At 39.3% G+C, this 13,974-nt stretch overlaps 1 protein-coding gene across 9 annotated transcripts in view; it reads left to right on the top strand.

Annotated features, from left to right (window-relative positions):
• The window catches only part of BLTP1 (bridge-like lipid transfer protein family member 1), a 123,201-nt gene that overhangs the window by 106,724 nt on the left and 2,503 nt on the right, over positions 1-13,974 (top strand). For 7 of the 9 annotated variants that reach the window (XM_054064923.1, XM_054064924.1, XM_054064928.1 and 4 more), the window contains 13 exons: positions 873-1,074; positions 1,636-1,839; positions 1,956-2,135; positions 4,002-4,139; positions 4,543-4,803; positions 6,042-6,192; positions 6,449-6,606; positions 7,128-7,320; positions 7,495-7,712; positions 8,448-8,699; positions 9,269-9,472; positions 11,111-11,305; positions 12,222-12,356. In XM_054064923.1, the coding sequence (XP_053920898.1) occupies positions 873-1,074; positions 1,636-1,839; positions 1,956-2,135; positions 4,002-4,139; positions 4,543-4,803; positions 6,042-6,192; positions 6,449-6,606; positions 7,128-7,320; positions 7,495-7,712; positions 8,448-8,699; positions 9,269-9,472; positions 11,111-11,305; positions 12,222-12,356 (2,491 nt within the window). The remainder of the gene's footprint in view (positions 1-872; positions 1,075-1,635; positions 1,840-1,955; positions 2,136-4,001; positions 4,140-4,542; positions 4,804-6,041; positions 6,193-6,448; positions 6,607-7,127; positions 7,321-7,494; positions 7,713-8,447; positions 8,700-9,268; positions 9,473-11,110; positions 11,306-12,221; positions 12,357-13,974) is intronic. The other 2 variants (XM_054064930.1, XM_054064922.1) reach the window with 1 other exon arrangement.

Genomic DNA, 13,974 nt, shown 5'->3' with positions numbered 1-13,974 from the left:
ATTTTAGTCCCATGGAGGCCAACAGAAATGAGCTATTTTGAGAAGTCACAGAAGTTCTGAGCATTTGAATCATTGCCTTTTCCTCGTCTCTTTTGGACTCTTTTTCAAAATATCTTCATAAATAGTATTCATATCCACAACAAAACGAAAACGGAAAAATGTAGAAAGTGAAGGAATGCGCAGTCATCTACGAAGCATGTTCGTACTGCTTAATAGTTGATGTATCTGTGAGAGAAAAGTGCTACCACAATGTGATTCAGAGCACTTACGCATGATCTAAATGTTGGTATTATATTCCTGCACTTTGCTTAAACAATGGTTTTCCTGGTATAAACTCGATTACGTTCCCAAATTGAACAACATATTCTAAAGAACGCTTTTTTAATATACATCTAAACATAGGAAAATGAATCGCAACATTCTCTCAGTGTTTACTGTGAACTCGTCTGGCCAAGAACATGTTGAAGGGAGCTGAGGCTTTCAGCATCAGCTCAAGAGTCAAGTGATTCTCCATAGTTCTTGTGGGAGATGAGTGAAGCTATGAATTAACTTTGGGAAGAGGAAGAGAGAGGGACATGTGTGTCCTCTGCTGCCATCCACAATTGCTGTTTGTCTTCTAAATACTGGTTCCAAATAATAGCCCTGGTGTCAGAGAGATTCCCTGAAATTACTGTGCCTGCATAAACTTGTGTACAGTTACCTTACTCATTCCAAAACCGATCTGAACTGATTGTGAGTTGCTTAAATTTAGAAAATAAATAAAAAATAAAAAAAAAATAGCACTGGGGCTTTAGAAATCCTTTGACACAGATCACAGTGGGGATGGTTTTAGTATTTCCTAGGTGTTCATTGAATGCTCCATTTTCTTTCAGCCCTCTCAAATCAAGTTCAGTTGCTTGCCAGTATCAAGAGTTGAATGTATGCTAAAGTTGCCTTCCCTGGATCTTGTTTTCTCTTCAAACCGAGGAGAACTGGAAACATTGGGCACAACATACCCATCAGAAAATGTATCAGTTGGTGGCAATACTTCACAGAGTGGCTCAAAGAATTCAGTTAGTAAATCTGGAGCACCAGGTAATATGTATATGCGTGTTTATACACTATTTGCAGCTTGTAGCATAAATAAATACCGTGTTCTGCTGTCTCAAATTAGAGCAGAAGGTAAGCTTTGGCACACCTTAAGGCTAGACATTTATGTACTAGTGAGGTCAGTAGGGTTCTCAGGCACTGGGACGGGCTGCCCAGTGAGGAGTCACCTTCCCTGGAGGTGTTTAAAAGACAGGTAGATGAAGTGCTCAGGGATCTGATTTAGTAGTGGACAGGTATGGTTGGACTTGATCTCAAAGGTCTTTTCCAACCAAACAATTCTCTGATTCTGTATTGTATCAGTTTCCTGTAAAAGCTTGCACAGATACGGTATACTGGAGTTTTTCTTGCACTGGTTAAGGGACTTCAGTTATCCCTTATAGAAGGCTAGCATCAATACACAGAATATTAAAATACATTGCTGCTACAAGGGCATAATTTGATGTGCATTTGATCTTTTTAATATTGCTGTTAACAGTAAGTATTATTTCACATTTGAAAATGTTTTCATACTCAAACTAACTTTTCCAAAAAAACCCTTGACTTTAGGTTCCTCCCCCGGACTGGGCAGCCCACTGGGCAGAACGCGGCACAGCAGCAGTCAGTCAGACTTGACTACTTCGAGTAGCAGCTCTTCAGGCCTGAGCTTTACCGCCTGCATGTCCGACTTTTCGCTTTACGTCTTCCATCCATATGGAGCTGGCAAACAAAAATCTGCTGTAACTGTTCTCACCCCTGGATCAGGAGCCTTAGGTATAGAACTAGCTTTTGTCTGCTTTCATCAGCATTGTTCAAGTTTAGCGTGGTTTTCCTGAACTGAAGATTTGAAAAGGTGATGGAAGATTAAACTTTTTCCTTTCTGTTTCTAGGTAACGTGGATGAGGAACCAACTTCGGTCACTGGCCGGAAGGATTCTTTGAGCATTAACCTTGAGTTTGTGAAAGTCAGCCTGTCGCGAATAAGGCGTACAGGAGGTTCCTCCTTTTTCGAGAGTCAGTCTGCAAACAAAGCCACCAGCAAGATAGACACTACACTGATAAACATATCTGGTAAATGCTTGTTTCATTTTAATCCCATCTAGTAAGTGAATTAGAGAATCGCGGTTCCAGTGATTGACTTTACTCTCAGCAGCGTTTGTAGCTGTTATCTGACAGCCATCTACTTGTAGTGTGTAGTAAACTCTTTTGCTCTTTTTGAGTGAAGTAGGGATTGATACATTAAATTTCAATGGTACTTGTAGTGTACCTATTAGCAGATGCAACTTTTTAGCCTCCTGATTCATTTAATGTAACTAAGTGGGCTGGCTCACACCCATCTCCGACATCAGTCCATGTGACAACGTGGGCCTTCAGTATTTTGAGATTGTATTGGCTCTGGCTAGGATGGAGTTAAGTTTCTTCATAGAATCATGGAATGGTATGAGTTGAAAAGGACCTAAAGATTATGCAATTCCACCCCTCTGCCATGGGCAGGACACCTCCCACCAGACCAGACTGCTCCAAGGCCCATCCAACCTGGCCTTGAACACCTCCAGGGATGGGGCAGCCACAGCTTCCCTGGGCAACCTGGGCCAGTGCCTCACCACCCTCACTGTGAAGAATTTCCTCCTTATGTCTAGTCTCAATCTTCCCCTCTCCAATTTAAAGCCGTTCCCCCTCATCCTATTACTACAAGCATTTGTAAACAGTCTCTCCCCAGCTTTCTTGTAGCCCCTTCAGGTACTGGAAGGCTGCTGTAAGGTCTCCCTGGAGCCTTCTCTTGTCCGGGCTGAACACCCCTAACTCTCTCAGCCTGTCCTCAGAGCAGCCTGTACAGTGCTGTGCTTTGAACTTATATTGATAACAGTGTTGATAACACACCAGTGTTTTGGCTATTGCTGAACAGCGCTGGCACGGTGTCAAGGCCTTCTCTCTTTCCCACTCTGTCTGGGAAGGGATGCAGCCAGGACAACTGACCCAAGCTGATCAAGGGGATATTCCCCAGCATGTGATGTTGTGCTCCATGATGAAAGCTCAGGGAAAGGAGGAGGAAGGGGGAATGCTGGTAGTTATGGTGTTTGTCTTCCCAAGCAGCTGTTAGGCGTGGCAAGGCTGTGCTTCCCAGCAAACAGCTGAACATCTGTCTTCAAGTGGGAAGCAGTGAATATAATATATATGTTTTTTCTTCACTTGCATGCACAGCTTTGGCTTTCCCTATTAAACCGTTGCTACCTCAATCCACGAATCTTGCCTTCCTTTTGTTTTCTCCCTCTCCCACAGGAGACTTGAATGAGTGAAGAGCTCGGTGGGCATTTGGCTTTTAGCTGGGGCCAACGCACAACAGAGATAAAGCCTAAATTGTTTGGTTTTAGTCAACTTTAAGTTACCTGTCATTTACGTTGCATTGCAGATACTTGTCAAGTATTATCAGCAGGATTCTAAGTAATTAGATAGTAGTAATCTTAGTACATAACTTTAATATATTGTCTTAGTATGCAAAAGAGAGTGGTTATTTCCCATCTAGTGGCATAAGTATGTTTTTCTTCAGAGACAGAATCCCATGGTATATATTAACTTTGTACCTGAGGGATTAGAGTCTTTCGGTAGTGGTGTTTGCTAAGCAGTATCTATGCCCTTCAGATGTAACCCTATTTCTTGAGAACCCCAGAACTCTGTATGACTGCAGTGGGGTAATACGTGACTACATTAACTGCAATGAGATGGAACAGGTAATGCTAATGTGTTCTCTGTTTGCAGAAATGGCGATGCCTCAGGAAAGCTGCAGGCTTTAATAACTCTTTTCATTACAGCAGAGGCAATACTGCTGAGTAAAGAAGTATTTTACTACGTTGAACATCTATTAAATAGATTTGGTTGCCACAATCTGTTACTACTGAAAATTTACAGTTGTGTGTGTATGTTTCTTTAATTTGTCAGCTGTCTGTGATATAGGATCTGCTTCTTTTAAATATGATATGCGACGACTCAGTGAGATTCTAGCCTTCCCAAGGGCTTGGTACCGGAGAAGCATTGCTAGACGGCTTTTCCTAGGGGATCAGACAATAAATCTGCCAGGTAAGACACTGCTTCTTAGCAAGAAAAATATTTTTGCCCAAGGGGTTGTAATAGGAGTCTTATAAACAACTGTTACCTGTGTATTGTCTGCATGACTGAATATAAAGGTATTGTAGTTTACTCCATATGCAGTCACTTCAGATATATATGTATTATCATTTACGCCACGTGCAGTCACTCTAATAAGCTTAACAGAAAATCCTAAGAAGAAGAAATGGAAAATTTCTAAAGTATGTCACTGAATTATTTGAAGAACTTATTTTATCTTATTTGAAGATAGTAGGAAACCTTGATAATTGAAATATATTTTGACACACTGCAAGTACTTCTTACTATGTGGGAGGATATTGTTCAGCAAAACTGAAATAGTTGTTCTGCTTCTCACATGCCGCTTTTTTTCCAGTAGCATCAGGTCCTGGAACGCCAGATTCAATTGAAGGGGTAAGCCAGCATCTGTCTCCTGAATCATCACGGAAAGCGTACTGTAGGACGTGGGAGCAGCCCTGCCAGTCTGCTTCATTTACACACATGGCACAGTCACCTAATGTTTTCAGCGAACATAATGCCAGCAGCAGTATGTCGCCTGGGACCGCAACTCACAGCTTAAAGTCTCCAGCTGTGACAAGATCCAGGAGTGTCTCTGACTCTTCAGTGCCTCAGAGAGGTTAGTAGGCAATGATTTGTTTAGTTTTACAAGTATTTCCATCAGTTGTATGGAAAAAAGGTGTTGTTACTGCTTTGTAGAAAGCAACCATAAAATATTCTTTCCCACAGTGCTTGGAGTAGGAGAGTCAGTGGCTTGGAGAAAGGAAAAAACGAATCAAAATCTGGTTTGTTAGAGTGCTTTCTCTGCAGTTGCAGTTTCTTTTACTAGAGCAGGAGCTGTTTAGCTGGAGTTAGATGAATTCTCCAGCTTAATACAATTGCATCATCATCATTTTGGCTCTCTATTGTTATCCAAGCAATTAACCACATCTTAGCAGCAGGTCAGTATCACAGCTCACAGGTGAGGTCAGTTATTTCACTTGAGACTTTGGACTCCTAAGAGGTCTAAATAAGGTTAGGTTTTGTACAAGAAATAAAATAACTTTTAATTTCTATTACTACAAACATTATTTTATTGTCTTATAGCAGTGGCCGTGAGGAATATTTATGGCAATAGATACAGAGAGGTGATTTAGAAAGTATGGTGCTTATTTTACTCTAGAAAAAACACGTGTGAAAAAGGAAAGGACAGTATTTTGTCTATTTAGTAAGCAAGCAAGATGTTTATGAACAGGTTTTAGGAAAAGACACAGTTGGAGAAGGATTTGTGGCTGATGGAGTGTGGCTCGTTCATAGGAAATGCAATTTTGCACAGACTTATAGAAGTATTGCCAGGATTTTTGTGAGAATCATAGAATCATAGAATGGTTTGGATTGGAAGGGTCCTTAAATATCATCTAGTTCCAAACCCCCTGCCATGGGCAAGGATGCCTCCCACTGGATCAAGCTGCCCAAGGCCCTATTCAAAAGGCCCTGAAGAGCAAGGATAATCCTAAGACTTGAAATTCTGCCTTGGAACTATGCAAATAACTGAATATTCAAATACTAATAGCTCATTTTCTGAGTACACTGGTATTTTTAAAGTCTTGCATGACTGACTGCAAATTTTCTTTTCTCCTGAAGATATTAGTAAAAATAAATATGTAAACTAAATGTGTAAAGCAAATCAATTTCTATGACAATTAAAGCAACATATGTTGCGAATCCTGTAGTTCTTACTTATCCTCATTCATAGTTTTGTGGCACTCCTTAAATACGTATTCTTTTGTCCTTTTGTAATAGGTACAACACGTGTATTCTGTCACTTTTTCCCAGCATGTGTAATATCTTACATTTTTGTCTACTTTTTCTGTTTAGATACTCTCTCTAAAACATCAACTCCGTTTAATAAGTCAAATAAAGCTGGAAGCCAGCAAGGAACACCGTGGGAAACACTGGTTGTATTTGCTATGAACCTAAAACAATTAAACGTTCAAATGAATATGAGCAATGTAATGGGCAATACTACGTAAGTATAAAACAGGATCAAGCCTGTTTCCACGGAAAGTGTTGTTTTGGGGCTAAACCCCAATCTCCCCACAGCCTTTTGTTTTCTTGCTTTAAAATCCTAGCTTGTTCAGTTTTGAACTGTGAAGCCCCTCATGAATACTGGGAGATGCTTAATCCTGAAGTAAACTGCATTATTTACTGCTTTCCAGTAAATAATTTTTAGTTTCTCTTTTGACAGCCTGGAAAATTGGTGTCCATTTTCACCTCTGTTCTAGGTGGACCACCAGTGGTTTGAAAAGCCAGGGTCGTCTCTCTGTGGGTAGCAGCAGAGATCGGGAGATTAGCATGTCCGTTGGCTTGGGGAGATCCCAGTTGGACTCCAGAGGGGGAGTTGTTGGAGGTACCATAGATGTTAATACCCTGGAGATGGTGGGTAAGTTGGAAAGCTACCTGGTATTAGTACAGAAAAATCAAATTGAAAAACTAAGGAATATACAGATTATCTCACTTTGTGAACCTGCTACTGTGTAGAAACTTTAATATCTTACTTGTGCATTCTGACTATGAAACACCCTTTGGACTGGAGGGAGAGACTCCTGATCAGGGACTGATTCAGTCTCAGAGTCACTCTAAAATTGCACCAGATAGTTGTGCAACCCTCCAGCCCGCTTCACTGTCTGGGCAGATGGCAACTGAAAAGACTTGACAGCATTTCAGCTCCTCAAAGAATTTCACAAGTGCTTATGGTATGGGAAGTGTAAAACTGGCTTTGGAAAGAGGCTGGGTGTTCTGGCTCTACAGCAGAGTCATGGCCTGCCCATGCTCTGGAAGAAACCAGTGCTTTCTCAGTCCCTCTGCATCACATGGATGGCATAAGGGTGATATCACTGGAAAAAAAAATAGGCTTTCATATCTTTAACAGTATATTTCTATGTTGCTTTGGTTCTATTTCAGCTCATATTTCTGAACACCCAAACCAACAGCCCAGTCATAAAATTCAAATTACCATGGGTTCTACTGAAGCACGAGTTGACTATATGGGGTCCAGTATCCTGATGGGAATCTTCAGTAATGCTGATCTTAAACTACAGGATGAATGGAAAATTAATCTGTATAACGCTTTGGACTCAAGCATGTCTGATAAAAGGTAGTACCGCTTCCTGTGTCTAAAACATATAATGTTTAATAAGGCCAAATACTACTTCTATGTCCAGTATTGCTAACCAAAAATGTTTGCTAGAATGCACAGAGTTCATGAGTTTTTTTATTATCAGTAGGAAATAGATTAAATGCTAATGTTCTTTGTACTTTTAATATCTAGTGAGATATTTGTCCATGGAGACTTGAAATGGGATATCTTCCAAGTGATGATTTCAAGATCGACTACACCAGACTTAATAAAAATAGGAATGAAACTCCAGGAGTTCTTTACTCAGCAGTTTGATACAAGCAAGCGGGCTTTGTCCACCTGGGGACCTGTTCCTTATCTCCCTCCCAAGACAATGGCCAACAACGTAGAGAGAAGCTCACATGAGCAATGTAAGTGGTACAAAAACTTCCCAAGTAGGATGTTTTAATTGCAACAATTTATCTGAGCAACTTTATACGTGCAAGTACGTCTATTTGACTTGACATAGTTTCTTCAGTACATTTTCTTTGTAAGTTTGGGATGGCAATGACCTTTCAATGAAGAATGCAAATATCTTGAGTACCCGGCTAAACTGGGAGTAGATTGAAGGCCAGGTTGGATGGGGCCTTAAGCAACTTGGTTCAGTGGGAGGTGTCCCTGCCCATGGCAGGGGTTTCTAACTGGATGATCTTTAAGGTCTTTTCCAACCCAAACCATTCTATGAGGTTTTGGGTTTTAGTTAAAAATATGGGGTTCTGTTAAAACAAAAAAAAAATCTTTTTGCAGTTTTTAAACTACTTCAGTACAGTTGAAATGGTTTTCAAAGCCTATTTCAAAGTCTGTTTCATAAAAAACATTTCCACTTTGTGTAGCGGTGGAAGTATGATGTTATTCTTACTTTCTGTTAATCATGAGTTGAAACTATAATTCATCTGAACACAATGAATCATAGATTTCCAGGTGTCCTTGTTCTGGTACTCTGAAGCTACAACCTCTTTAGGTCACAAAAATGAAACGGCATCAATAGATTGGAAAATTTCACTCATAATTCCATATTTTATGAAGAATAGAAATATGGCAGCAATCTTTTCCGTATCTTTTTCTTTCCTAAAGTTTGTTGTTGCTGTTGCGTGTTTACTTCCTAGTTTTGGATGCAGCCCATCATCGCCATTGGCCAGGAGTTTTGAAAGTGGTCTCTGGGTGCCACATATCCTTATTTCAGATGCCATTGCCAGAAGATGGAATGCAATTTGGAGGATCCATGAGCCTGCATGGAAACCATATGACGCTGGCTTGTTTTCATGGACCTAATTTCCGCTCAAAATCTTGGGCTTTATTTCACCTTGAAGAGCCCAATATTGCATTTTGGACAGAAGCCCAGAAAGTTTGGGAAGATGGTAATTTAAACCATTTCTTCACTCCTCTAACTTCATTTAAATGAATGTTTAGAATGCAGTGATATGTAAAACGTTGACAAAGAAAAACTTATTTTATCTAAGTCTGAATCAGGATTACTTCCCGAAAATATAGCACTTACCTAAAATAATAATCTGTTCCTAGTCCATCTTTACTACAATTTGCTTTATCTGTGGAATAACGCAAAGTACATTTTCAAATATCCTAGATATGCCCCTGATAATGTGCATACAGAGTGGATTGCCTGCCTTGATAATTGTATGTCTGGTTTATGTAGTCCTTTATTCTGTGTGATGAATTTTGATAGTATTATTGCTTATATTTGTCCTCATACTGATACATTTTTACTGTTCATAGCTCCTGAGGATTCAATTTTTCTGTTGTTTGCAAGCTTTATACCAGTTTTTAATGCCACTGGCTTACTAATTATTCATATTAAATACCTGTGTGATTTGAGGAGAGAGAAGAATTCCTGCTGCTGTTGCTACCAAGCTGCTTTTTCCATTTTTCTTGTCTCCTTCACCTCACCCTACCCACATTTTCCATGCAGGTACCAGTGAACACTCCACATATATTGTGCAAACCCTGGACTTTCATCTGGGCCATAACACCATGGTCACCAAGCCTTGTGGAGCCCTTGAAAGCCCTATGGCAACAATCACAAAGATAACAAGACGCCGCCATGAGAACCCCCCGCATGGAGTTGCCAGCGTGAAAGAGTGGTTCAATTATGTTACAGCCACAAGGAATGAAGGTTGGATTCGTATTCATTAAGTTTTGGGATCGGTCGGCTTGCCGGGCAGTGTAAATTGTGCTATTTAAAACCTGCTAAATTTCAAATTCTCAGGGAATTTGAAATAATGGAACTTTGTTTCTCCTTGAGAATCATATGGTGAACTGTGGAATGAAGCACAGCAATACGCTGAGCAGCTGGAAGTGGCACTGAGCTCAGTCCTTTTCCAAATTGTGCAGTAAAGCCTAAAGGTTCTGTTAGCTTATGGGACAGTTACATATCCGGCACTGCACTAGTTCTAGTCTTTTCAACTTGCGCTATAAACAAAGATCTGTTTCTTGTTTCACGTCTTTGTCCAGTTGTGATCTTGTAACATGAGGATATAGTTCACAGTTTCACTGTGTATGGAGGATTTATGGATTAAGTTGAAATAAGAATATATTTTAGGCTTCTGTCACTGCTTATGACAGACACTACAGAATTACTCATCTGCCTAAAGCTTTTCAACACTTAGCTGCTTGCAGGCATCTTGAATCATGTCTTTAATTCGCTGTTAATTGGAAAAGAGAAGTTTTAAGATAATGTTAAAGAAATCTCAAAATACATACATCGCTGTTTCATCCACAAAGTGTGGAATCAGATGATATCAATAGAGTTTCTGTGAAAGGGTCCATAGCAGGATATGGCACAACAATGAGCAGATTACATAAATTATTGATACACTATACCAATATTGATTCCTTTTGAAAGACACAGAAGGATGTAGTGGTTGATGTTCACAGAGGTGCTATGTGCTAAATGTTTTCACCTACCCCTGTTTCACTACATCTGCAATGTTTAAGTATATAAACAACAACATATGATTTTTTTCCCTTCTGTGGCCATGCTGCTGGGAGCAGGATAAAGGCTATAATCTTAATCATCGTACAAAAGTAGTTTTACAATGAAATAGTAACCTTGCTCAACTTTCTGTGTTGTCACAATTTTAACAACTGAAAACTAATTCACATTATGTTGCATGTGTGCTGTGGTAGAAGTCTCGTGACAGAGTTGGATCCCTGGTCAACAGTGTTTCCTGACAGCAATGTTGCCTCAGTGAATTTAGGTATCACTCGTATCCATCAGAAACATTTCTTTTCATTTTAAGCACTACCATATTTTCAAACGTAGGCATTCTCTGAACCCATGCGGTCTGTATCTCACTTACCCGAAAGCTCTTTTTTGAGAACAGAATTGTGATAGGGTGGTCAGGTGAATAAAATTTGTACTCAAAGCTTCCAAAAAGCTAACAAAGATTCCTAGAATGCTTAGATGTTACGGTACCAACGCCCGTTTCCTTCCTTCTCCATGTTATGAGACATCACAGACTCATAGAATGCCCTTAGTTGGAAGGGACCCACAAGGATCATTGAGTCCAGCTCCTGTTCTTCCATAGGACAACCCAAACATTCACACTGTGTCTCCGAGGTTGTTGGCCAAATGATTCTGGAATACCGTCTGGCTTGGCAATATTCTTGAGTATTGACATACATTGGAGATTTATTTTAGTGTATGACATTGCCACTATTAAATTTTGTGAAAATTTGTCATCTTCCGTGCAGACAGAACTGTTTTTTAATAAAGATTACTGAATTCAGGAATTTCCCATTGTCCTTGTAGAGTTAAACCTGCTTCGAAACGTTGATGCTAATAACCCAGAGAGCAGCACAACGGTGAAAAGCTCAAGCTTACTAAGTGGCTTCAGAGGAGGCTCCAGTTACAACCATGAAACTGAAACCATCTTCGCATTGCCAAGGATGCAGCTGGATTTTAAATCTATTCACGTTCAAGAGCCCCAAGAACCTTCATTACAAGGTGCAGTAAACGTCATTTGTTTTACCTTGATCCAAAGCTATTTCTTACAAATGAAGAGCTAAAGACAAAGGCATTGCTGATAAGAGGATTTGATCTAAAAATGACTGCAGATCTGCAAGAAGGGAGAAAATGCAGAGGGAATTCTGATGAAAGAGTGAAGATCTCATCTGATCACTGTAGAAAAAATTACGAGAAATGAGTATGAGCATTGCAGCTGGATTTGGGGGAGGTGGTTTTCTTAATTTTAATAAGAAGAGAAGAGTCCTTCTGGAAAAGGAAATGTGGTATAGGAATTGCTATTGAATTGTTATCTTCAATCTGCAATGGAAACTGGTGAGAAATTAGACTTCTGCAGGTATAAGACAATGCAGATGTTTATTTTTGCTAAGCTGTGGTTTTACTCCATACCTGATCCTTGATAATATTGCTAGAGAAGTCAACCTTGGCTTTTTTTAATAGCCAGATAAGCAAAATATGCTATCAGCTTCTCTTACTGGCTAAAATCATTCATTAATGATTTTAATCATTTAATGAATGATTTTAGCCAGTAAGAGAAGCTGATAGCATATTTTGCTTATTATTAATGATTTTAATCATTAATGCACAGCACAGCACAAGCTCATGATGCAGCTCTAGGTTGACTTTCCACACTGAGAATGATCAAGGTGCTACATGATAGTATTTCTTTATTTTCAACATCTTTTTAAAGATATCCCAAGTTACTTTGATGAGAGAACTGTTAAATTGCTGAGGCTGCTAAACACAGATGTTAATAGCGGTGCTTTCTTTTGATTCTCTGCTTCAGTAACAACAATGCAATTTTTGAATCATTTGTAGTCAAAATCTTTGTATTTCTGTGTGTAATTAATAGTGTATTAATCAGAAGTGTATTAATACTGGTTTTATCTGACTGTAGATACAAGTGCTAAGCCAAAGGTGGAATGCAGTGTAGTCACTGAATTTACAGACCACATTTGTGTAACGATGGATGCTGAATTGATTATGTTTCTGCATGACTTGGTGTCTGCTTATCTAAAAGAAAAAGAAAAAGGTAAGTTGTTATTTATGAGGTAACGCTCAGGAAATTTTGTTTGACAGGAAATATTTGCATACGTTTTTAATCGAGTTGATTTGTTAAAAATGGATTGAATTTTTTAAAAGTTAAGCTTAACTTTGCTTCCATTGAGATCAGCAGAAATCGTATTAAATATTCTTGAAATCCTAATGCTATTAAATGACAGTTACCTCTTTCCATCACTGGTAAGTGAAATTTAACTATAAAATAACAAAAAGGGTTTTTGCTGGTTGTTTTAGGCCACATGCCAAGAGGTATTTTGGCACATCCCCAAAAGTGCACCACTTTTCAGGAAACACTTGCGCTGATTTTAAGTCGGCTCTGGTCAGACTGGAAGCAGAGTGGCTGCACACAGCCGTACACACCTCGCGGCATCACTGCTCTGAGTGCCATCATTGTGCTGGGAGCTGCACCAGTGTCTCTGCATGGCCCTTTGCTGCTCTGTGTAGTACCACAGGGTGTTCAAAACAACTTTAGTCACCTCCAAGCCTGCACCTCATTGCAGTACGCTGCAGAGAATGCCGTGCTCCTGGATTTCTGCTCTTTCCCCACCACTGCTTAGCTTGTGCTAGTCTCTCTCAGTCATAACCTTGCTCCTACTTTGACACCTGGTGTTTAGTTGAACTTTTTTTTGCATACGCAGATGAAAATGTTTTTAGAAACTTTACTTCTGTTGCAGTCCTTTCATCAGTGGAGTTTCTTTCAAAATGCACACTTTTTTGACTTCTGAATGCTTTCTTTCTCAACATGAACGTGTTCAGCTGCAGCATTCAAATCTGGCACACACATTCTTTTAAGCAATAGGTGTTTTTTCCTAAGAAGAGCAAATTGAAGACAAGTGAGTTTGATGTCTATGTAAAATGTGCCAAAACCAGTGATTCTTGCTGTTGCAGACCTAAGGTGAATAAACAGTGCAGTGCTGAATGCCTGTGCCGTGTGATTACCTGCACGCTGAAGGGAACGCTGTCATCCAGTGACTTTAATGCTTTACTAGTAATTATTGCCACAAGTTATTATCTAAAACCTACTAAATCACTTAAGACTTGAATCATAACTGAACTGCAGGTGTTGAAAACCAGATATAGATAAAATTATTTCAGCTGTTGCATTTAATGTAAGTATTATATGATTAGATGTCATCACTGAATTAGAAGCAGCTTATTTGGATTTTACAACTTCTGATCTTAAGAGTTTTCTGAATTTAGCCACGGCATTCCTGCTCAAGACTCTCATTTCTGTAGTTTTTTCTTTAAAGGCTGCCACAAGAGTAATGTAAGAATAATGTACGTGTGAGCAAGTTTACCACCACAGTGCAAGCCACATACTTGTTTTTTCTGTTCTTTATGTGAAATTCAGTGTTGTGCATAGTAGATTGCATTTATTACCAAACCATCTAGAAATCTCGCATTTATTCATGTGATATAACGTCTGTGATGTATAAAAGCTGTACTTACATGATGTAGAACACATCAAATACAGTATTTTTAAAGTTTTTTTTTTTATAGTTTTAGAACTAACTATATCAAAATCTGTTTGCCTGTAATTGTGTGCAACAGAGCTAGGAGTGCTAGTTTTGCTAAAAGCACTTCATAGT

The sequence above is a fragment of the Cuculus canorus genome, chromosome 4, assembly GCF_017976375.1.
Source record: "Cuculus canorus isolate bCucCan1 chromosome 4, bCucCan1.pri, whole genome shotgun sequence".
Classification (NCBI taxonomy): domain Eukaryota; kingdom Metazoa; phylum Chordata; class Aves; order Cuculiformes; family Cuculidae; genus Cuculus; species Cuculus canorus.
The sequence above is the reverse complement of the archived record's forward strand: the minus strand, read 5'-3'. Positions and strand labels throughout refer to the sequence as shown.